This window comes from Bos indicus, chromosome 7, assembly GCF_029378745.1.
Source record: "Bos indicus isolate NIAB-ARS_2022 breed Sahiwal x Tharparkar chromosome 7, NIAB-ARS_B.indTharparkar_mat_pri_1.0, whole genome shotgun sequence".
In the NCBI taxonomy this organism is placed as follows: domain Eukaryota; kingdom Metazoa; phylum Chordata; class Mammalia; order Artiodactyla; family Bovidae; genus Bos; species Bos indicus.
In genome coordinates, this window is record NC_091766.1 from 19,368,844 (window position 1) to 19,390,566 (window position 21,723).

The 21,723-nt window shown below is 58.2% G+C and overlaps 2 protein-coding genes across 4 annotated transcripts in view; one reads left to right on the forward strand and one right to left on the reverse strand.

Annotated features, from left to right (window-relative positions):
- Positions 1–12,807, forward strand: PLIN4 (perilipin 4). Of its 2 annotated transcripts, XM_070793076.1 has the most exons (8): positions 1–144; positions 272–336; positions 850–997; positions 1,846–1,907; positions 4,277–7,661; positions 7,774–7,961; positions 10,252–10,320; positions 10,397–12,807. In XM_070793076.1, the coding sequence occupies exons 2-8, from the start codon at positions 289–291 to the stop codon at positions 10,727–10,729; spliced, it is 4,233 nt and encodes a 1,410-aa protein (XP_070649177.1). In that variant the 5' UTR covers positions 1–144; positions 272–288; the 3' UTR covers positions 10,730–12,807. The 2 variants fall into 2 exon arrangements, with proteins under 2 accessions (XP_070649177.1, XP_070649178.1); XM_070793077.1 differs by lacking the exons at positions 272–336; positions 850–997 and having other exon boundaries at positions 44–144.
- Positions 12,635–21,723, reverse strand: part of HDGFL2 (HDGF like 2) — a 17,431-nt gene continuing 8,342 nt past the window's right edge. Inside the window, exons 4-16 of one of the 2 annotated variants that reach the window (XM_070793078.1) lie at positions 20,838–21,029; positions 18,976–19,092; positions 18,797–18,868; positions 17,721–17,883; positions 17,507–17,582; positions 17,041–17,350; positions 15,982–16,085; positions 15,328–15,401; positions 15,122–15,192; positions 14,687–14,788; positions 14,285–14,498; positions 13,420–13,552; positions 12,635–13,103 (exon numbers count right to left, since the gene is read on the reverse strand). In XM_070793078.1, coding sequence (XP_070649179.1) covers positions 13,001–13,103; positions 13,420–13,552; positions 14,285–14,498; positions 14,687–14,788; positions 15,122–15,192; positions 15,328–15,401; positions 15,982–16,085; positions 17,041–17,350; positions 17,507–17,582; positions 17,721–17,883; positions 18,797–18,868; positions 18,976–19,092; positions 20,838–21,029 — 1,731 coding nt within the window. In that variant the 3' untranslated portion in view covers positions 12,635–13,000. Of the gene's footprint in view, positions 13,104–13,419; positions 13,553–14,284; positions 14,499–14,686; positions 14,789–15,121; positions 15,193–15,327; positions 15,402–15,981; positions 16,086–17,040; positions 17,351–17,506; positions 17,583–17,720; positions 17,887–18,796; positions 18,869–18,975; positions 19,093–20,837; positions 21,030–21,723 lie in introns of both variants that reach the window. The other variant, XM_019964427.2, reaches the window with a different exon arrangement.

A 21,723-nucleotide genomic window follows, 5' to 3' on the forward strand; every position in this document is an offset into this window, starting at 1 on the left:
CACCCAGAGCCCTCCCCCAACCCACTGGCTGCCTGCCTCAGCCAGCCTGGCCCGCACCACCCCAGACCCTATAAGGCCTGGGAGCTGAGAGCCCAGCTGCCGGCTGCACCGCCTGTCACTCCAAGGGACCCCCACACGGTCCAGGTGAGCAATGCCAGGGGTGAGGCCAGCCTCCGGACAGGAGCTGGGGGACTGCTTGGGGTTATGGGTGTTGGGCAGGAGGCCCAGGAGCCCCCATTCATGCCCCTCCCCCATCTCTACCTCCTTCCAGCTGCCTAGAGTGTTACCATGTCTGCTCGAGATGGAGGCCAGGATCCCCCCAAACCCAAGGGCAAGGTGAGGGCAGGCATGGGAGGAAACGACCCCAGCTGGGCCCTGAGAAGCCCCTGGAACCTTAGGGAGGTGACCTCCATAGTCCTGGGGTCTGAAGGGGCTTCCCAGGTTGGTTGGGAGGGCTCTGAGAGCCACCATGCCAGTCTTCCATCTGGTCCCCAGCTGGAGGGTGAGGGGTGGAAGGATGCACTCAAACCTCAGTTCTTCCCCTGCTATGTGACCTTGGGCCAGCCTCAGCCCCTCTCTGAGCCTCAGTTTCCCCATTTGTGAGATGTGGGCCCTGAAAGGAAAAGGTCTTTAGAGACCCAGAGGATTATTTCCTCTGTCCCCGGGAGGTAGACTGAACCTGCGCATTGCTCAGGTGAGGAAACTGAGGCTCAGAGAGGCTGGGACACTTTCCTGAGGTCACCTAGGAGGAAGGGTCTGGGGTGGTCTGGGAACCCAGGGCTGTCTGATGTGCCCCTTGCCCCACCCCACCACACCTGGCTCTACTCACACACCCCCTACCCCATGTAGACCCTGGGCAGCTTCTTTGGGTCCCTGCCTGGCTTCAGTGCTGCCCGGAACCTGGTGGCCAATGCCCACAGCTCAGCAAGAGAGGCCCAGCCAGCTGCCGAGCCTGCAGGCGCTCCAGCCGAGGAGGCCGCCCAGCCCCAGGCTCAGGGTGAGTGGACAGCTCCATGGACGAGGCAGGGGCTCAGGAGGTGCACCCCAGAAGGGACTTCTGCCAAACTTGGGGGCGCTTATGTGCCTGTGTCGCCTCAATAGACCCTGTGAGACTGGCATGCTCATTTAGTGCCAGGTGGGGACTCAGAGCATCAATACGAGTGACCCGATGGGGCACAAGTCAGCCAGAATAGGGGCATGGACACAGCCGTGCTCCCATATTCTCAACGCCCCCTCCGCCTTCCATCACCCCATTTCTGATGTATCGTGGACATTCCACGGGTCTAAGCTCATCTGAGATTTTGATCCCGGTTCCAGATGGGGACAGCGGCTTCCCTGGGGTCACACAGCCTCCAGTTGCTCAGCCAGAGTGCTCAGGGCGGCCCTAGCCCCAAGGCCCAAAGAGGGGCTGGAGCAGGGGAGTGCAGGCTGAGGTGGCAGCTCTGGGCCCAGAGCCCCAAGCAGCTGACTTCTGCTCTGTATATCCAAGCTGGGTGGGCAGCTGCCAGCTGTAGTCAGGCGCAGCAAGGCAGGGCCCCAACTCCTTTCCCTGCGGCCGCCGCCCCCCTCCTCGATGGGCATTCAGCACCCAGAACCCCAGCAGAGAGAACTCTAGGGAACCCGTGTGCCAGGAAGCCAGTCCTGGGGGTTGAGGGAGCCCCCGGTGAGGTCAGTGACTGAGCTAGGCCCATGGTCATGGATATCACCTTCTGTTGTCCCCAGCAGGGTTGCTGGGACATTCCTGACCTTTCAGGCTGTGCCCGCTGATTGTGCAATGGGCTCCAGGGTGGTTGATGCTAGCCCGCGTCCCTCCCTGGGTTGCCTCACTGGCTTTTGTCCCCCCAGCACCCACTGACCCGGAGCAGACGGCCAGGGCGTTAGAGAAGACACTGCTGCCTTCAGACAAGGTGAGAGGGGCTAGCTGAGCCTGGTCTGATGGCCTTGCCTCCCTCTGGGATACCTCTTCCCTGGATGTTTCGGTTCCTGCCATCCGGAGGGTTGTCATAGGCCAAGGAAAAAGCAGACACCCCTGTGTGTACCGCTGTGGGGTAACAGGCCAGTCTTCCCCTTGGAGCCTCTATTTCTGCATCTGTGAAATGGGTGCAGTACTCCCTGGCACCATCCGGTCTACAGACACCCCACTCCCCGCCAACTCCCACCCTGGTGCTGTACCCAGCACAATATGACCAAAACAGTGGCAATGCACTCACCACAGGTCAGGCTCTGGGCTAAGTGCTTTACATGTGCTGTTTAATAGTTAATCCTCCCCACTGCAACAGGGAGGGAGCAATAGCACCCCACATAAAAGCTGAAGCACGGAGAAGCCAAGCCATTTGTCAAAAGTCACACAGGAAGACAAGGTAGCTTGGGATGTGAACCTTGGGCAGTCGGAAGCTGAACAATGGCCAGCACTGCATCCATCCTCGGTCCTGGATGAATGGGAACCACCCACGCAACCTTGTCCCCAAGGTCAGGGCAAGCAGAGTGGCTGATGTCAGACCACTGAGGGCCACAGCAGGGTGGCAGAGCTCCAATCCAACCCTTGCACTCAGCACACACCCCACTCTAGAGTCTTCTTTGACTCCCCTCTGCCCTCAGCTTGGCCATATCTGAGCTCCTCGGAGGGCAAAGTACTGCTTGGTTTGCCCTCTGGCCCAAATTAAAGCAGACTCTAGCAGCTTAGGGCCCCTGTCCCCATTTTTTCACTCCTCCCCCTCCATCCCTCTTCACTTCATTAGTGGAGTGTCTGCTACCTGCAAAGTTGGTCAGGGACCTTGACTCCTTTTTTTACCAGTCTTTGAAGGAGGTGCTGTCTTAATCACCATTTCTGAGATGAGGCTCAGAGAGGGGGTGTGGCTTGCCAGAGGTCACACAGCAAGTACGGGAGAGAGCTGGGATTTGAACCCAGGTCTCTGCGGGCAAGGTACCCACTTGAGATGATGTTGGGCAGAAGGGCAGGTGGTGAGACTATTTCCGGGCTTCTCAACTTCGCTATCATGGCCAATTCAGATTCAGATCATCCTCTGTGGGGGGCTGTCCTGGGCATTGTGGGGTGTTTAGCAGCATTCCTGACACCCACCCACTCTATGCCAGGAGCATGCTCTCTTTGAAGTCATGACTACCACAGATGTCCCGAGACATTGCCCAGTGTTAGGATCATCGGGGCAGGATCACTCAGGTTTAGGAACACCTGAATTGGAAACAGCACACTCCTGGTTGAAGCTGAGTGGTAGCCATCTTGAGGCCATCACAACCCTTCAGCAGTTTGGAAGAACTAGCAGAAACTGCCCTGTGCTACCAGGTTTCCCTGGTGGCTCAGTGGCAAAGAATCTGCCTGCCAATGCAGGAGACCAGGGTTCGATCCCTGATTTGGGAAGATCCCACATGCCTTGGAGCAACTGAGTCCATACTCCACAATTATTGAGCCTGTGCTCCAAAGCCCGCTCCACAATAAAAGAAGCCACCACAATGAGAAGCCCACACCACAACTAGAATGTAGCCTCCACTTGCCACAACTAGAGAAAAACCCACTCAGCGACAAAGACCCAGCACAGCCAAAAATAAATAAATTAAAAAAAAATGACATACCAAGTTATCAACTTGGTTCCTATGGCTCAGACCCAATACTTGGCCCTGTACTTTTCTGGTTATTACTTTAAAAGATAATATTTATTTGGCTGCACCAGGTCTTAGTTGCTGCACAAGGGGTCTTTGATCTTTGTTGTAGCATTGGGGATCTAGTTCCCTGATGAGGGATCGAACCTGGGCCATCTGCATTGGGAGTGCGGAGTCTTAGCCACTGGACCACAAGGGAAATCCCCAGTTATCACTTTTCTAAACCTGGATCCCCTTCTTTTACTTGAATATATTCATGTTAACGAGCATTTGGTCACCTCAAATTTCTCCCTGTGATGGGGACAACAGGCTCAAAATTTTATGTAAACTGAGATTAGGCAAGATGAACAAAACATGTAATTCTAAGACTTGCTGAGCCCAGACTAAGGGATATTGGGCAAAGAGGGTGCTGCGGCATAGCTGTCAACAGTCAGGGTCTACCACATCTGGGCACCACAGGGCTCTGCGATGGAGCTTGATGGACTGTGTCCTGGGAGCCAGAGTAGGGGGTGTGTTGGGGTGAGAGGTGAGCTGGCCGGGTCTCCAGGGAGCAGGTCCCACTCCCCAGGGTATGTCAAGAATTGGGGGGAGGAGGAGATCTAGGGTAGGGAGGAGAGGTGTCTTTCAACTCTGCTTCATCACGAGTCTCTTGCCTCATCAGATGATCTCCGGGGCAAAGGAGCTGGTGTCCTCCCAGATGGCCAGGACCAAGGATGCTCTCTCCACAGGAATGGCTAGTATCGTGGACACTGCTAAAGGTGTGGTCCAGGGAGGCCTGGGGATGAGCCAATCCACACTAACAGTCACCAAGGATGCTGTGGCCAGTGGGGCAACTGGGGCAGTGGGTGTGGCCAAAGGGGCCCTACAGACCGGTATAGACACCGCCAAGACAGTAGTAACAGGCACCAAAGATGTAGTGTCCACTGGGCTCACTGGGGCAGTGAACATGGCCAAGGGCACAGTCCAGACTGGCATGGACACCACCAAGACCGTGTTGACTGGCACCAAAGACACTGTGTCCACTGGGCTCACTGGAGCCATGGGTATGGCTAAGGGGGCCATCCAGACTGGCATGGACACCACCAAAACCGTCCTGACTGGCACCAAAGACACCGTGTCCACTGGGCTCACTGGAGCAGTGAGCATGGCCAAGGGCACAGTCCAGACTGGCATGGACACCACCAAGACCGTGTTGACTGGCACCAAAGACACTGTGTCCACTGGGCTCACTGGAGCCATGGGTATGGCTAAGGGGGCCATCCAGACTGGCATGGACACCACCAAGACAGTCCTGACTGGCACCAAAGACACTGTGTCCACTGGGCTCACTGGGGCCATGGGAGTGGCCAAGGGGGCTGTCCAAACTGGCATGGACACCACCAAGACTGTCTTGACTGGCACCAAAGATGCTGTCTCCTCTGGGCTCACTGGAGCCATGGGTATGGCCAAGGGGGCTGTCCAAACTGGCATGGACACCACCAAGACTGTCTTGACTGGCACCAAAGAGACTGTGTCCACTGGGCTAACTGGGGCCATGGGAGTGGCCAAGGGGGCGGTCCAGACTGGCATGGACACCACCAAGACTGTCCTGACTGGCACCAAAGACACCATGTCCACTGGGCTCACTGCCGCAGTGAGCATGGCCAAGGGGGCTGTCCAGACTGGCATGGACACCACCAAGACCGTCTTGACTGGCACCAAAGACACTATGTCCACTGGACTCACTGGAGCCATGGGAGTGGCCAAGGGGGCTGTCCAGACTGGCATGGACACCACCAAGACCGTCTTGACTGGCGCCAAAGACACCATGTCCACTGGACTCACTGGAGCCATGGGAGTGGCCAAGGGGGCTGTCCAGACTGGCATGGACACCACCAAGACCGTCTTGACTGGCACCAAAGACACCGTGTCCACTGGACTCACTGGAGCCATGGGAGTGGCCAAGGGGGCGGTCCAGACTGGCATGGACACCACCAAGACTGTCCTGACTGGCACCAAAGACACCGTGTCCACTGGGCTCACTGGGGCCATGGGAGTGGCCAAGGGGGCTGTCCAGACTGGCATGGACACCACCAAGACTGTCCTGACTGGCACCAAAGACACCATGTCCACTGGGCTCACTGCCGCAGTGAGCATGGCCAAGGGGGCTGTCCAGACTGGCATGGACACCACCAAGACCGTCTTGACTGGCACCAAAGACACTGTGTCCACTGGACTCACTGGAGCCATGGGAGTGGCCAAGGGGGCTGTCCAGACTGGCATGGACACCACCAAGACCATCTTGACTGGTGCCAAAGACACAGTGTCCACTGGACTCACTGGAGCCATGGGAGTGGCCAAGGGGGCTGTCCAAACTGGCATGGACACCACCAAGACCGTCCTGACTGGCACCAAAGACACCGTGTCCACTGGGCTCACTGGGGCCATGGGTATGGCCAAGGGAGCTGTTCAGACTGGCATGGACACCACCAAGACCATCTTGACTGGTGCCAAAGACACAGTGTCCACTGGACTCACTGGAGCCATGGGAGTGGCCAAGGGGGCTGTCCAAACTGGCATGGACACCACCAAGACCGTCCTGACTGGCACCAAAGACACCGTGTCCACTGGACTCACTGGAGCCATGGGAGTGGCCAAGGGGGCTGTCCAGACTGGCATGGACACCACCAAGACTGTCCTGACTGGCACCAAAGAGACCGTGTCCACTGGACTCACTGGAGCCATAGGTATGGCCAAGGGGGCTGTCCAGACTGGCATGGACACCACCAAGACTGTCCTGACTGGCACCAAAGATGTTGTTGCCTCTGGGCTCACTGGAGCCATGGGAGTGGCCAAGGGGGCTGTCCAGACTGGCATGGACACCACCAAGACTGTCTTGACTGGCACCAAAGACACCGTGTCCACTGGACTCACTGGAGCAATGGGTGTGGCCAAAGGGGCTGTCCAGACTGGCATGGACACCACCAAGACTGTCCTGACTGGCACCAAAGACACCATGTCCACTGGGCTCACTGGAGCCATGGGAGTGGCCAAGGGCACAGTCCAGACTGGCATGGACACCACCAAGACTATGTTGACTGGCGCCAAAGACACCGTGTCCACTGGGCTCACTGGAGCCATGGGTGTGGCCAAGGGCACAGTCCAGACTGGCATGGACACTACCAAAACCATCTTGACTGGCACCAAAGACACCGTGTCCACTGGGCTCACTGGAGCAATGGGTGTGGCCCAAGGGGCTGTCCAGACTGGCATGGACACCACTAAGACTGTCCTGACTAGCACCAAAGATATTGTGTCTACTTCAATCACTGGGGCAATGGGAGTGGCCAAGGGGGCTGTTCAGGTTGGCATGGATACCACCACATCCATCTTGACTGGCACCAAAGATGTTCTGTCTACTGCAATTACTGGGGCAATGGGTGTGGCCAAGGAGGCTGTTCAGGTTGGCATGGACACCACCAAGTCCGTCTTGACTGGCACCAAAGATGTTCTGTCTACTTCAATCAGTGGAGCAATGGATGTCGCCAGGGAGGCAGTCCAGATTGGCGTGGACACCACCACGTCCATCTTGACTGGCACCAAAGATGTTCTGTCTACTTCAATCACTGGAGCAATGGATGTGGGCAATGAGGCCATCCAGACTGGCATGGACTCTACCATGACCATCTTGACTGGCACCAAAGGTGCCATGTCCTCTGGGCTCAGCAGCGTAGGGCATGTGGCCGAAGAAGGTATGCACACTGGGGTGGGCATCATCCCAAACTGGTTACCTGATTCCAAGGCTGCCACCTCAGTTGGACTTGCCAGTTCCAGGGCCCCAGATGAAGGAGAACAAACCATCCCAAGCTCCCCTCAGGCTCAGCTCAGCAACCATGGACCTCTGTCAGCTGAGGCCGTGTTCAGCCAAGAGGCCACCCTGGGCAAGGTGGATGCTGCTCCCGGGGCCACCACCCATGGCCAGGAAGGAGTCCAAGGCTTTGCAGCACTCCGGGACGAGCTGGAGGAGCTGGGAGAGATCTTCCAGCCCATGAGCGCCGAGGAACAAGGTAAGGACAGCCCGGTCCCAGCTCCCAGGGCCACGGTTGTCTGTACACCCCCAGGCCCCTGACGGCCTAGGGGCCTCTCGTGAGGACTGAGCAACCCCGTCCTCCCTTTCAGCTCAGCTGGTTGCTACGCAGCCCAGGCGGAGGGAGGTCACGGCTGACCAGGGCAGCTACTTCGTGCGTCTGGGTGACGTGGCCCCCGGCTTCCGCCAGCGGGCTTTCGAGCACGCCCTCAGCCACCTGCAGCACAGCGAGTTCCAGGCACGGGACGCGCTGGCCCAGCTTGAGGACGTCTTCAGGGAGGTAAGAGCCTTGCCCCTTCCCAGGCATGCTCCTCAGCTTCGGGTTGGGGACTGGACGGACACGCACTGAGCACCCAATACGTGCCCATCACCCACTTGGTCATGGGCCTGCTCTCAAGGAGCTTGCCTCCTGGGATGGGGTGGGGGAGATGGACACGTGACCCAACGCTCGCAGCCAGTGAGGCTGTAGAGAAGGAGACCTGACAGTCATGCAGAAATGCACACCAGGGCTGGTGCGTGTCCATTTGGGTCACATCCTGTGCAAAGTGTTCTAAGTGGCCTGAGAACAAGCTAGGTGTGTTCTGAGGAGCAGAAGGGTGACCGGGGTGGGGAGGGTAAAGTGAAGGGAGGGGCGGATGGGGTAGAAGGAACCCATGCAATCTGGCTGGAGTTTAGTGATGGAAGAAAGGGGGCCCAATCAAGGAGGACTTGTTTTTTTAATTTGGCATTATTGCTGCAAGCAGCCTTTCTCTAGTTGTGGTGTTCGGGCTTCTCACTGTGGTGGCTTCTCTTGTCGCAGAGCACAGGCTCAGTAGTTGCAGCATGTGGGCTCAGTAGTTGTGGCCTGCGGACTCTAGAGCCTGGTCTCATTAGTTGTAGCGCACAGGTTTAGTTGCTCCAAGGCGTGTGGCATCTTCCAGGGTCAGGGGTTGAACCTGTGTCCCCTGCATTGGCAGGCAGATTCTTAACCACTGGACCACCAGTGAAGTTCCTCAAAGGTGACTTGAATGCCCCTGTGGAGACAGGCACCAGCCAGCAGGGTTGTGCTGTCTCGCCGGCTCCGCTCACTCCCCAGCCCCAGGCTTTCTCCCCTGCATCACTGCCAACACTCACGCCAACTCCTCATGGGCGGTGGGGCTGACCTGCTGTAGTAGGAAGTTAAGTGGCATCCAGTCCATGGTTGATGTAGACGGTGATGGAGCCCCAGCTCTGAGGACCTCCAGGTTCTCAAGCTCACGGGTCTTAAATGTTGAGCAGCCCCACCTACTCAGGTGGCAAGGAACCCAGCCAAGCTGTTCAAGTCAGGATCCCTAAGATGCACTCGGGCGCCTGTGTTTTCAATCAGCACCCAGGGGTCTGTGGTGAACCACATCTAAGGACCACTGCTCCAGCCCAGAGGGTCTCAACTGGGCAGTCCTGTCCCCAGGGAACACTGGGCCAAGCCTGGAAACGTCAGTGGTGGTCACTCGGCAGGACTCTTGGCATTGAGAGGCTGGGGGTGAGGGAGGCTGCTCCATACCCCACAGTGCCCAGGACTGTAAAGTGAAGATGGCCTGATCCAACAGAGGCTTTACTGAGGTGGATCGCTCTGGCTCCTGTGGGGAGGACAAGCCACAGGAGTCCAGGAATGGAGATGGGAGATGAGAGAGGAGGTTTGAGGAGCTGAGTTCTAGATATATTTCCAGAGCAAAGCATCCAGGTTAGACACAGGAATTGAGAGAGCCAAGACCCTCTAAGGCCTTGGAGACTTTCAGCAGGAGATACTTCGGATTGCCCTGGGTATGTGGGTGGTGGACATTATGGCCTAAGTCTTCGACAGGGTAACCTGCAGATGAGCAGGAGCCCCCTGATGGAGTCGACTGCTGGGGCAAGGGCTGGGAGGGCGAGGGAAAGTTGAAGTGCATATTTGGTCCACTTGCTGAGGTCTCAGGATGACAAGAAAGATTAGTCAATGGGGATGGGGGGTTCCTATGTACCAGGGACCCAAAATACAAGGAGCAAACGGTCATGACAGAGCTCCAACCCAAGAGGGGAAATCAACACAGAAATTCATGATAACTGGACAGTGATAGCCTCTGAGGAGGGAAACAGAGATCTGATGCAGAGGGCCTGGGGCCTCCCGCACTGGGCCAGAGGAAGCACATTCCAGGCTGAGTGGGTGGCATGTGCAAAGGCCCTTGGGGCAGCAGCACACCGGACATGCTCGGGGACAAGAAGGGGCCAGTGTGGCCGGAACAGAGCACTATGGGAGGTTAGCAGGAGGGGAGGTCACAGGCAGCCATGGTGAGGAGCTTGGTTCCAAGGCCTCTGGGAGATGTTGGGGGTGGGGGTGGGGGGTGCTGAGCTGGGGTGACGGTGCCGCTGCCATCCTGCTCTCTGAATGCCTGATGACCTCACAAGGCACCAGGATTACTGCCTCTTGACGCACCAGCCTCTGGCTCCAAAGCACTCCCCCATGCCATGGGAAGGGTAGACATGAGACACTGGGCCAGGGAAGGCCATCCTGAGTGTGTCAGAGGCGGTCCCCGCTGAGAAGCCATCACGTTTGTGCTGGGCTCTTTTTTTCCTAGATTGAGGAGGCCCAGCAGGCTCCGGCTGGGGATGCGAGCAGCCAAGCAGAGGAAGCCGCTGCTGGGGAGGTGAGTACATACCAGCGAGGGGCTAGTGGGCCCGCCCCTTGCCTCCAGCCCCTTACCTCACTCCTTCTGTGCACAGGTGCTGGCCACCGGGGCTCTGTCCAGGGCCTGCGACCTCGTCCAGCAGCTCCATGTGGCCTACAGCCGCCTGGCCTCTGGCCTCCAGGGCCTCCCCACGGAGCTTCAGTGGCAGCTCCAGCAGGCTCGGCACAGCATTTGTGAGCTCTATGGCCTGGTCTCCTCAGCCGCCACGGTGGCGGAGCTGCCAGTCAAGCGGCTGGCTGAGAGCCGCCAGGGTGTGGGCCAGGCATGGCGGGGCCTGGAGCAGGTGCTGCGGAGCGTGCAGCAAGGCCCTCCGCTTGGCTGGCTGGTGGGGCCCTTCGCCCTGCCCGCCGATGGGCAGCCGCTGTAGGAGCTCCTCCCCTGCCCGCAACCAGCTCCAAGCCCCGGAAGCTCTGGGTCCTGGAGTTCCACCACACCATACACCCGGCGCCAGGCCTGTCTGTACCGCCCACCTGCCTCCCTGGGCACGAGCTCGGCTGGTCCTTCTGGCTGAGGAACCCCAGGCAGCTAAGACTCCTGGTGGTGGGCCTTAGCCTGAAGATCTCGAGCAAGCGCTCAAGAAAGGGTATGGTGCCTGCCTAGAAAGTTCTCCACTCTGCACCCTGACGAGGGCCATTTTATCTTTTATAAACTCTGGGGGTCTTCCACCCCAGCCAGGGTCCTCTAGCCACCAGTTAGCAGGCACTCCTGCTCCTCCGTCCTGGGTTCCAGGCAGCTCCATCCTTGTTCTGAAAGCACACGTCCAGCAGCTAACAGCGCACACCCCCGAACATACCAGAATGCTGTCGTCCTGGGGCAGGTGGGCTCCCGCTGCCTCTGCTGACCTGCCGCCTCTGCTGACCTTTGGGGGAGGCCACAAGGCTTTGTGAAGGCAAAGCTGAAGTAACTGCCACAACTGAGGGCCAGATGGTGCAGGTGGTGGGGGGGAGTGAGTACATGTCCCCTCCTGATGCACCCCCCCAGCCAGCAGCACCCCGGGTCATGGCTGATCACAGGGGTCCAGAGCTGATGTTCTGAGGCCCTGGGCCCAGAAGCTGCCAATGAAGGAATAAAGGGAGGGACCCCAGGGAACTCATGACAGAAGGTGCTCGAGGGACTTCCCTTGAGGTCCTGCAGTTTAGGTCTCTGGGCTTTCACTGCTGACGGTATGGGTTTGATCCCTGGACAGGGAACTAAGACCCCACAGCTACGTGGTGTGGCCAACCCCCTACCCACAAAACAAAAACATGTTTGATATGTTCAGGTCCTGGTCACATGCTCCAGGCTGGAGACCAGGGGCTGGGTTGGCAGCTACTGGACACGCTTCCTTTCCAGCCATGCTTTCCTTGAGTCCTCAAGGCACCCTGGGAGGTGGGCTGCACACGGGAAGGTGGGGCCGTGGAGGTCCAGTCCCCCTGATCCTGCTCCCTGGGGCCCAGGAGATGCTGGGAGAGCTGCTGACCGCCAGTAGCCTAATAAGCCTTGTCAAGTGCCCCCCTCGCAGAACCCATCACACCTGCACCCCTCAGCTGGCCACCTCCCTGACAGAGGGCTCGAGATGCCCCCTCTTCTCAGAAATGATCAAGTGCTCTGAGCCCCCGACGAATGCACAAACTGTCCCCAGAGGATCACGTCTGCCAGGGGAGCTGGCCAAGGCCGGACACCGGGACCAGTCTGGGACCTTCCCCAAGCCTTTCTTGCCTTTTTGCCCATCCCAGATGGTCAGCAGAGGGGGTGACGCTGGAAACGGCGGTTCACAGAATCCGAGTTCAGTGACGGTCTCAAGTCCAATCAAACCACAGTGGGGGGTGCCAGGCCCAGAAAGCAGAACCACACCCGGCCTCTAATCCACCAGGACAGAGAGGCTGGGCCACCAGCAGGACACACAACAGAGGCGACTGTTTAAACAACTGCCTGCAGGTGCTTGGTTGGGCAACACACACACAAACACACCACACACACACACCACCCACCACCCCCCCTTCCCTGGCCTAGAGAAACACACACACACACACACACACACACACACCACCCACTACCCCCTTCCCTGGTCTAGAGAAACACACACACACACACACACCACCCACTAGAGAAACACACACACACACACACACACCACCCATTACCCCCTTCCCTGGTCTAGAGAAGCTCAGAATGGAGGTGCCACTCACCCCACGTCCACAATGAGGCCTGCCCCCCAGGCCTTCGCCCTCCGAATGCCAAGGACAACAGCCCGCAGCACCCCTCCTGGTATTTCGGGAAAGACCTCACTTACCCCATCTCCCTGCCCCTCATCAGCCCTGCAGGGCCATGGGCACCGTCAGAACCAAGTTCATATCCGCAACTAACAGTGACCTTGTGCTTTAAAACCCTCTGTCCCCGGACTGGCCCTTGACCACTACTTAGAAAACAAAGCCAATAAAAGTGACTTTTTTTTCATTATAAAAACCCTTTATAGTCATTTCATGTGGGTTGGAAACCACAGAAATTAGGCAAAAAAAAAAAAACCCAGGGGGACAAATACAAACGAACAGCACAGCGTCTCCCCAACAGTTCTCTGCTCTCTGGGCACCAGGAAGGAGCCAGGCTGACCACTGGGCAGCTGCTCAGGATGGCAGGGCCTGGCCGCAGGCTGCCCGGCTCAGCTCTCCTCCTCATCCAGGGACTCCGAGTCCATCCGCAGCCGTTCTCGGTCTAGCCACTCCTTCCCGGGCCCATCCAGGTTGGGGCCCTCCCTCACGGTGCTGGGGGGGATGGTAGGGGCAGGGTAAGCAGGACGCCTGTCTGTCTGCCCCCTCCTACAGAGCCCAACTCGCTCCCCTTGCAGCCCCGCCACACACAGGCAGGCACCATTGCTCCCCACGGTGGGCATCAGGAGGAAGCCAGCCCACCCCCAACCCCAAGCCCAGGCTCAGGGCAGCTCTGAATTCAGAGCTCCCTCCATGGGGCTGGGGGGTCAGCATGTGGCACAGAAGTCCCTTTGGCCTGGACCCCACTGAGAGTGGCTCAGACTTGGGTGCCATCTCCGGAAATGGACCCTGTGGCTGGGGTGACACTTACTCATTGTGTAACAGGTCTTCGGAGGAGCCACCCCCCAGCCCCTCCTCCGAGTTCTGTACTTGCTCTGGCTCCTTGTCCTCGGTGCTCTCCCCCTTCTGGGACGCAGCCTCGCCGTTCACGGGAGCTGAGAGGTCTGTGGGAGAGAGGCTCATGGGTCACAGCAGGGGGCTACCATCGGGGACCCTGCAACCCTGTCTGAAGAGCATGAGCAACATGCAAACCTCAAGAGCCCTCAACCCGTTTGTATCTCTGCTTTCACCATTCCACCCCTGAGCCACCAGACACACGGGGACAGCAGGCTGCGTGTGGGTCCTTCTCCAGCCAGCCCCAACCATGCAGCCTAAAGATGGGACGGGCCGGTCAACTAACGGCCGACAACACCAGGAAAAACCCTGCCACGGCCAGATCCAAGAGACACAGGAAAAACACGGCCTCTACTGTTCCTGGGCAGCCTCGGCTCTGTTGACTCCCTGCCAATGCCCACCTGCCAGGCTGCTCCAAACATCTCACCAGGACCACATGACCCCTCTGCTCCCAGAAGACACGCCCTCCTGGCCCAACAGCCATTGCCCTTGCTCCTCTCGGCTCACCCGTGGCCCTCCCTCCTCCTAGACCTCCATGACCGCCTGATCCAGTAACACTCGCACACCTGGCAGCACACACATGGCCTCTCAGACTACCTGACTCTGAGGGTAGCGCCTGTGAGCAGCACAGGGGTGTGTGGCCCAAGCACCGGCCACCTTGTGGACACAGCGAGCCTGCACGGCCAGAGCCAATGGATCATGTCCCCAGGCAGTCTGGGGGGAGCACCGGCCCCTGCTCAGGGCCCTGCCGGCCACCTTGGTCCCTCCCTTGAGCTCCTCACCAGTGCTCGCTTCATCCTCCACCCTCTCTGTGGGGGCCTCCTCTCCAGCCAGCACTTCCTCGGCCTTTTCCGCCTCGGCCCTCTCCTTCTCTGAACCGGTCTTGGTCGCCTTCTGGATGGCCTCGATCTTTGGTCCCAGGACCCGAGACTTGAGCCGGGTGTAGACCTCTGCCGCCTTCTCCATCACCTCCTTGTTAGCCTTGTAGCGGCGGATCTGGCTCACCAAGAGGCCTGTCTCAGGAGGTGCAGCCGCCTCACCCCGGTCCTGAGACCCTCCCTCATCACCACCACCCCTGGCGGTGCCTCCCATGAGCACGGCTTCCTCCTCGCTGACCACAGGCAGCCCAGCTCCCAGAGCAGGCCCATGCCCCCAGCCCCTTCGATCCCTTGGCCCTGCCATACCTTTTTCAAAGTGGCCACAACATCCGTGTTCTTCTGAAGGATCTGTGAGGTCACCTGCAGGGTCCCTAGTTCCTCCAAGGCATTCAGACACCTCTTCACATCCTGCAGGCGAACAGAGCAGTCAGCAGCGTCAGCATCTAGTTGAGGGGGCTCTTGGGGCCCAAGAGGGTGGGGAGGGAGACCCTGGGGCTCCCCCTCTGGGGGAGGGCCAAGTTACAGGAAGCCCAGGACAGTGGGAAGGACCAGGACTCACGTGGCACCACCTGGTGGAGGTGCAGAGAACTACGCCCAATAGGCCAGGCTGGCCCTCATCTGGGGGGCACCCACCCCGGGTAGCCCGGTTTTGCCTCAGGGTTCTGAGACCTCTCAGGAAGCTCCAGCAGTCAGAGGATGGGGGACCTAGCCGTGACCTCTGTACCCCAAGGAAGGTCTCACCGGATTGTCAACCTTCAGGGCGAACTTGATCTCGCTATGCAGCTTCTGTAGCTTCTCCTCCACGGAGGGCTCTGCAGGTAGGAGAGCAGGCAGCGCTGGGCCTGAGTAGAGTCTCCGCTGACAGGAGCCACTTGCTCTTCCGGGGCCGCCCCTCGTCCCTCCCGAAGACCCCAGGCTGCAGCCAGCGCTGTGCAGCCCCTCCTCACCTTTCTTCTTCTCAACCTTCCGGTCTGGCGGGAACCCTTCTGACCGCTTCCGGGTCCGCTCCACTTTCACAGGCCTGTGGAGAATCAGCCATGCCTTTAGCGGGCCCCTGATCCATGTCCCCGCCAGGGACCAGGGCACACCCGATCCAGTTGAGGGCAGCACCCGAGGGGACCAGAGAGAGCAATCCTTCCTCCAGGAAGCAGATAACATTTCTTTTTTCAACAGGTGACTAACGGTCAGAGGCTAGTTACATAAACCCCAGCACATGAGTTACTAGAGGCTCTGATGTGACACTAGGAGATGGCAGCAGACACATTACTGCAGCTCCAATTCCATGTCCTGCTCGGCGGTCTGGGCCGGGTCATCCTCTGCTGGGTGATCTTGGCGTTGTGGGATAGGAGCAGCCTCTGTGGCCCCCACCCATCAGATGCCAGGAGCCCCCCAGTGTGACAACCACAGGTGCCCCAGATACAGCTTGGTGCCCCGGGGATAGGGTCACCCAGGGGAAGGCTCCTGCACAACCTGATGGAGTCCTGAGAACCAGATACTTCAACTGCTGCAGTCTCCAAGACTGACTGTGGACCCCAGGGCCCTCCCCTGAGTTGTGGGGACCAGAGGAGCCTTGGGGGGGGGTGGGCAGCATGGCACCAGACCTGGCGCGTGGCTTTTCCTCAGAACGCCCCCTCTTCTCCTTCTGGCTGGATCTCCTCACAGGCTCTGTACTCTGTGGCTGCAGCTTCTTAGCTGATTTCTTCACCTGCAGCAACCAGGGAACGAAAGGGGCTGGAGCAGCGGGCAAAGGGAACTCGCTGGACTCCAAGCTGTACCCTTACAGATACAATTCATCACACCCTGCCACCATCTCCACCTGGATGGGAGCTGCTAGACCAGGTAGAATGGACCTTGTGTCCAGCCCATCCCCATGCAGAAGCTTCTCAGCCCTGAAAAGACTACCCAGCAGTGGGGGGCCCCACTGCATTCCTCTGGCTGAGCAGGACACTTCCTATGCCAGGGCACATGGCCCCCCCCACTTTGTGACAGAGTGGTGGGGAGAGAACAGGGCATTGTTCCCCTCCACTGTCCCTAGAGGGGGTTCCTAGGCTCACACCAAAAGGCAGTGGGCCCGGGAGAGCCATGAGGCAGGGAGCTGACAGTCACAAGAGGCCTCATTGCTCCCTCACCCACCCACAAGCCATCCCCCAACTCGGCAGCCAGAGGGCACCTGTGCGCACCCACCCCGTCTCTGCTCAGTCTTCCAGGGCTCCCACATAAACAACCAAGTCCTCCAGAGGGCTACCAGGCCCTGCGTGAGCTGCCCCATCCCCTGGCTGCCCTCCCTCTCTCTCCCTGGCTCACTCTGCTCCAGACACACGGGTCTCACTGTCCCTCCAGCACACCAGGTGCAGTCCTGCCCCAGGGCCTTTGCATGTGCTGTGCCTCTCTGCCTGAAAGCCCCTCCCCCAAGTGAGAGACCCTTCCCATATCTCTCACTTCACTCACCTCCTTACTTCATGTCAGCTGCCCACCTGCAGCCCACGAGGTCCATCCTATTTGAGATGGAAGCCCTGTCGCCCCAATTGTCACTCTGCCCGCCCCTCAAGGCACTGACCCCTCCGGTGTCAGCTCATCAGCAGGGGGTTCCTGCATTTCCGGGCCGGCCTTTGCTGCCCCGTCTCTGGTCCGGGCGCTCAGCCGGTGCTACACAGACATACCTCTCTGTCCAACTCGGCCTCGGGCTCCGAGTCGGAGGACGACTGCGGGCCCCGACCCCGGCCCTTGCGGCCACGCTTCTTGACCGGCTCGTCGTCGTCCTTGAGCTCGTCGCCGCTGCTGCCCGCGCTGCCCCCAGGCACCGCCTCCCCACGCTCGCGCTCGCGCCGCCGCTCCTTCTCCTCCTTCTCCTGCTCTCTCAGCCGCCGCAGCTCCTCTTCCTGTTCCCGGCGCCGACGCGCCTCCAGCTCGCGCCGCCGCTCCTCATCCCGGCGCTTCCACTCGCTGATGCGGTCCACCTCGTCGCTGTCGCTGAGGGCGCGGGCCAGTGAGCACGCCATCATGGGGCCTCAAGCCACACCCGCCCGCCGCCTGCGCCCCCCCGGGGCCCTGCACCCACCTAGTGCTCTCTATCCCGGGCCCCGCACCCACCCGCCGCCTGCGCCCCTGCCAAGTCCCTGCACCCACCTGTCGCTGCTGGAGCTGGTGGGCGGCCGCTCAGGCTTAGGTTTCCGCCCGCGGGGCTTGGGCGGAGGTTTCTCGGCTGCAGAAGAAAAGAGGGGTAAGCTCGCCCGCATCTGGGGCGGGAGGTTCATCTCTTGGAGGGCCTCTCCCAGCCCCACCCAGCCCCACCAGGCCAGACCCAGGCCCAGGCCCCGCGCGGCACCCCCAGCAAACCCACCTGGCTTCCGGCCCCGCGGAGGCTTCTTGACTGACACTTCCGAGTCCGAGGAGGAAGAGGAGGAGGAGGCGGAGGACGATGACGGCGACCTCACTGGGGGCACTGGCTCAGCCTTGGCCGCATCCGATTCTGCTTTGGAGTCCGAGTCTGATGCAGACGGCGCCTTCTGGAGGAGGCCGGGCAGGGTGAGAGTTGCGGGGAGGGGGGTGCACCCCTCCCCCAACTGGAGACCTTTCCTTCTGGCCCAGAACCAGGAAGCCCAGGCAGCGCGATTCACCCGGTGAGGATGTCGGCACCCCCCTGGACCACCCCCTCCTCTGCAGGAGACACAGTGATTGAGACATGCTGACACACACAGGTACATGGACACACAGGTACATGCACACACAGCCCACGCTCACACACTGACACACACACTTGTACAGACACACAACGTACTTGTACACATGCAGACAGGACACATGCTTTCACACACGTATGCATATTGTACATGTAAAACAACACACTCCAACATACACGCACACACTATATCATGTCCACACACGTACACACACACACTGGTACATGTGCACACCCATACACCATGCTTATATACACATGCTTGTACACACACAGGCCCTTGCACATGTGAGAACACAAACTGCTACATACACACTCATGCACACACCATACCCATGTACACATATTCAGGCACACACACACACACATTCTCCCTCCTCTCTCTCTCTCTCTCTCTCTCTCTCTCTCTCTCTCTCTCGGGGCTCCTAATAGCACCCTGGCTGGTCCCTTCCGACCCTAGCATCTCGTTTCCCAAATGGGCTTCTAAGTCCCTCTCCAGGGAGCAGAGTAGCCTCCTCCGGGGAGGTGCTCTGTGCACACTGTGCTTGGAAACCAGAGCAAAGCTAGGAGTGAAGGCAGATGTCAGTGGGCTCTGGGGTCACCCTGGGGCTATGGCCTCCTCTCCTCCAAAATCAGACCACCCCTAACAGAGGGCCGTGGCTGCTGACCATGGAGAGATGTGCAAGGAACTTTCCCAGGCCACCATGTGGGAAGGCAACCAAACCAAACCTCTGTACCTTTTTCTTCCGTCCTGGAAGGGGGCCCCGCCGTGGGGCCCGGACAACAGCTTTCTTCTCAGGGGTGAAGTCCTGGGTGGAGAGGAGGGAGCTGGACATGGGGCCCACAGGCAGCAGGCCCACACGCGGCCCCGCCCGAGCATCCCTCCCCTGTGCTCTCGCTCTAGCCACCTGCTCACCTGGTCACTGGTCTTCTCTGACTCGGAGGAGCTTTCTGAGTTCTCCTCCTCAGATGGAGACATGCTGGCTTGATCCAGGTCGCTGGAGGCCTTTCGGGTTCGTTTTGAGACCGACATCTAAAAGGGGAGCAGCCCAAATGGATCAGCAACTGAGAAAGGTCTTGTGCTTGATGAAGTACCCACAGCCTAGGAAGCTTTCGGAGGGGGAGGAACCCCTTTGAGAATCTGATAAAAACCAGGTATACTGAACCTAGACATTATGCTCAGTGAGAGAAGCCAGTCACAGAAGACAAATACGACCCGATTCCACTCATGAAAAATTCCTAAAGGACTCAAACACACAGAGACCTGGCAGAAAGACACAGACCATCCCCCTCCCTGCCCCTGCCAACCATGGGGAAAGGAACACCAAAAATGAGCTAGGGTGCTGGGTAACAATGAAAGAGGCTGTCTAAGTGTCTCCCTAGTATGGGGGAAAAGGAACTGTAATAATGACATTCACTTAACGCAAAGATAAAAGCAAAAAATAAAACCTGAATACATGTTAACCTACAAATTCTGGTTTCTCTCTAAGGGGTAGGATGGGAGGAGAACATTTGACGTATTTCTGTTAACTCCTCCAACTGTCAACAGAAACAACTGAGACTTGTAAAAAACAGTGCCACGCGGAGAAGCCAAAGGTCCAATACTCTTAACAATACGTTGGTCAGAATTCATCCATATCAGAGATTACTTCTCAACCACTGAAAACTGAACCTTCAAGTAATAGTTAAGGACAAGGAAATGATTGTCTATTAGGTGGAAAACCAGCAAGACACATACTGTGTGCATGATTGCCAGTCTGTGCTTTACACACACACACACACACACACACTTGATCACACTCGAGAGCGCACAGAAACACAGCAGAATGCTTCCAGTCCTTTGGCACAAAAACCCCCTCAGAGAATTTGGGTGTTTTTCACTCACTGCTTTATGCTTTTCATACCTTTTAATTTATCTACAATGATCATGGTTTATTGTTATAACTGGAACCAAATATTTTTTTAAAAATCATAAAAAAGGGCCTTCCCTGGCAGTCCAGTGGTTAAGACTCTGCACTTCCACCGCAGGAGGCACGGGTTTGATCCCTGGTTGCAGAACTAAGATCCCACATGCTATGTGGCAAGGGCAATAAATAAATAAAAGAATGCCTCCCTCCATCAAAAGAATTTGCTGTTAGATCCTAATCCTTTCACTCTGCACCCGAATACTCAGAAGCAGTCACAAGGCAGAGGAAGGGGTTGGGAGGAAGCAGGAAAGAGAATACATCCAAAAGAATTTCAAACTCACGTCCATGCAAAACTTGTACATGAATGAATGTTCACAGCTGTGTTATCTGTGATGGTTCCCCCATTGGAAACATCCCAAATGGCCAGAAACAGATGATGGATAAACAAATGTGGTCCCTCTACACCTGGGAGCATCTCTCAGCCATGCAAAGGAGAGAAGCCCTGGCATTCGTTACCATGTGGATGGACTCTTAGAACACAATGCTCAGTGAGAGAAGCAGACACAGGACACACAGGGTGTGATTCCACTGATGGAAACGTCCAGAACAGGCAGATCCACAGACACACACAGTGGGGTCGTGGTTACTAGGGGCTGTGGGTAGGGACATGGGGGACTGCCAAAGGGGATGGGCTTTCTTTTGGGGGTGATGGAAAGTTCTGGAACTGACAGAGGTGACGCTGCCACAACTTTGTGAATGTACTAAAAACCACAAGAAGGAAAGGCCGGGGAGGGAGAGTAGGCGGCCAGATGGGGCCTCTGAGGAAGAGGAAGGGCCCAGCCCCCACAGGACAGGCATGCCCCGTCCCTACCTTCAAGGCCACAGCCTTCCGCTTGAGGCCGCTGTTGTCGCTGCTCTTGTCAGAGTCAGAGTCGCTCTCCATCCTGTCACCGGTGGCTGCAGCGGTCACAGCTGTGACGGCCATGACCCCCCGGTCCTCATCATCCTCGCTGCCACCTGCCCTGTCTGCTTCAGCGGCCTCGCTGTCGGAGGAGCTCACCGGCTGGGGAGTGGGGGACAGAGACAGCAGGTCACCACAGAGCTTGTCGCACAGATGCACCCACAGGCCGGGTCTCAAGTATCAGGATCCGGTCTGCTTGCTCTCCAAACGAGGGAACTGAGGCCCAGGGAGCTCCAAGGGCTAAGGCAGAGGGCGAGATGGACCCATGAGTGCTGGGCACTGTGGGATCTGAGGGCAAACCCTGGGCCAGTGACTTAAGCCTCTGGGCCTCAGTTCCCACATCTGAGCCGTGGGGACAAGACTGCTTTGGTCTCACAGGGCTGTGGTCGGGTGAGACAGAGTGGCGTACTTAGGCCAATGCCCAGACTGGTAGGAGGTCCATGGAGGTCTGACTTTTGTAAAAAGTATTATTATTCCAAGTACTGAGGAGGAGGCCGACCTAGGACAGGACCTCTGAGTGTGAACTTCAAGGCACTCCTATTTCTGTTTTACCCAAAACATCAGTTCAGGCAGTAACAGCCAAGGAAACAGCAAACACAGCCAGCACTGCCCCTATGCTCACTGAGTGCTGGGCTCGTCTGTGAGCAGAGGCCAGGTGCCAGGCACTGTGCCAGGTGGATGGTACCACCCAGAGAACAGGGTGTGGGCCCTGCCCCCGGGGAGCTTACAATCCAGTGGGAGACCAGCCATGGCCATTTCAAGAGACCCTTTCAACACTGCTGGTGGGAATGTAAAC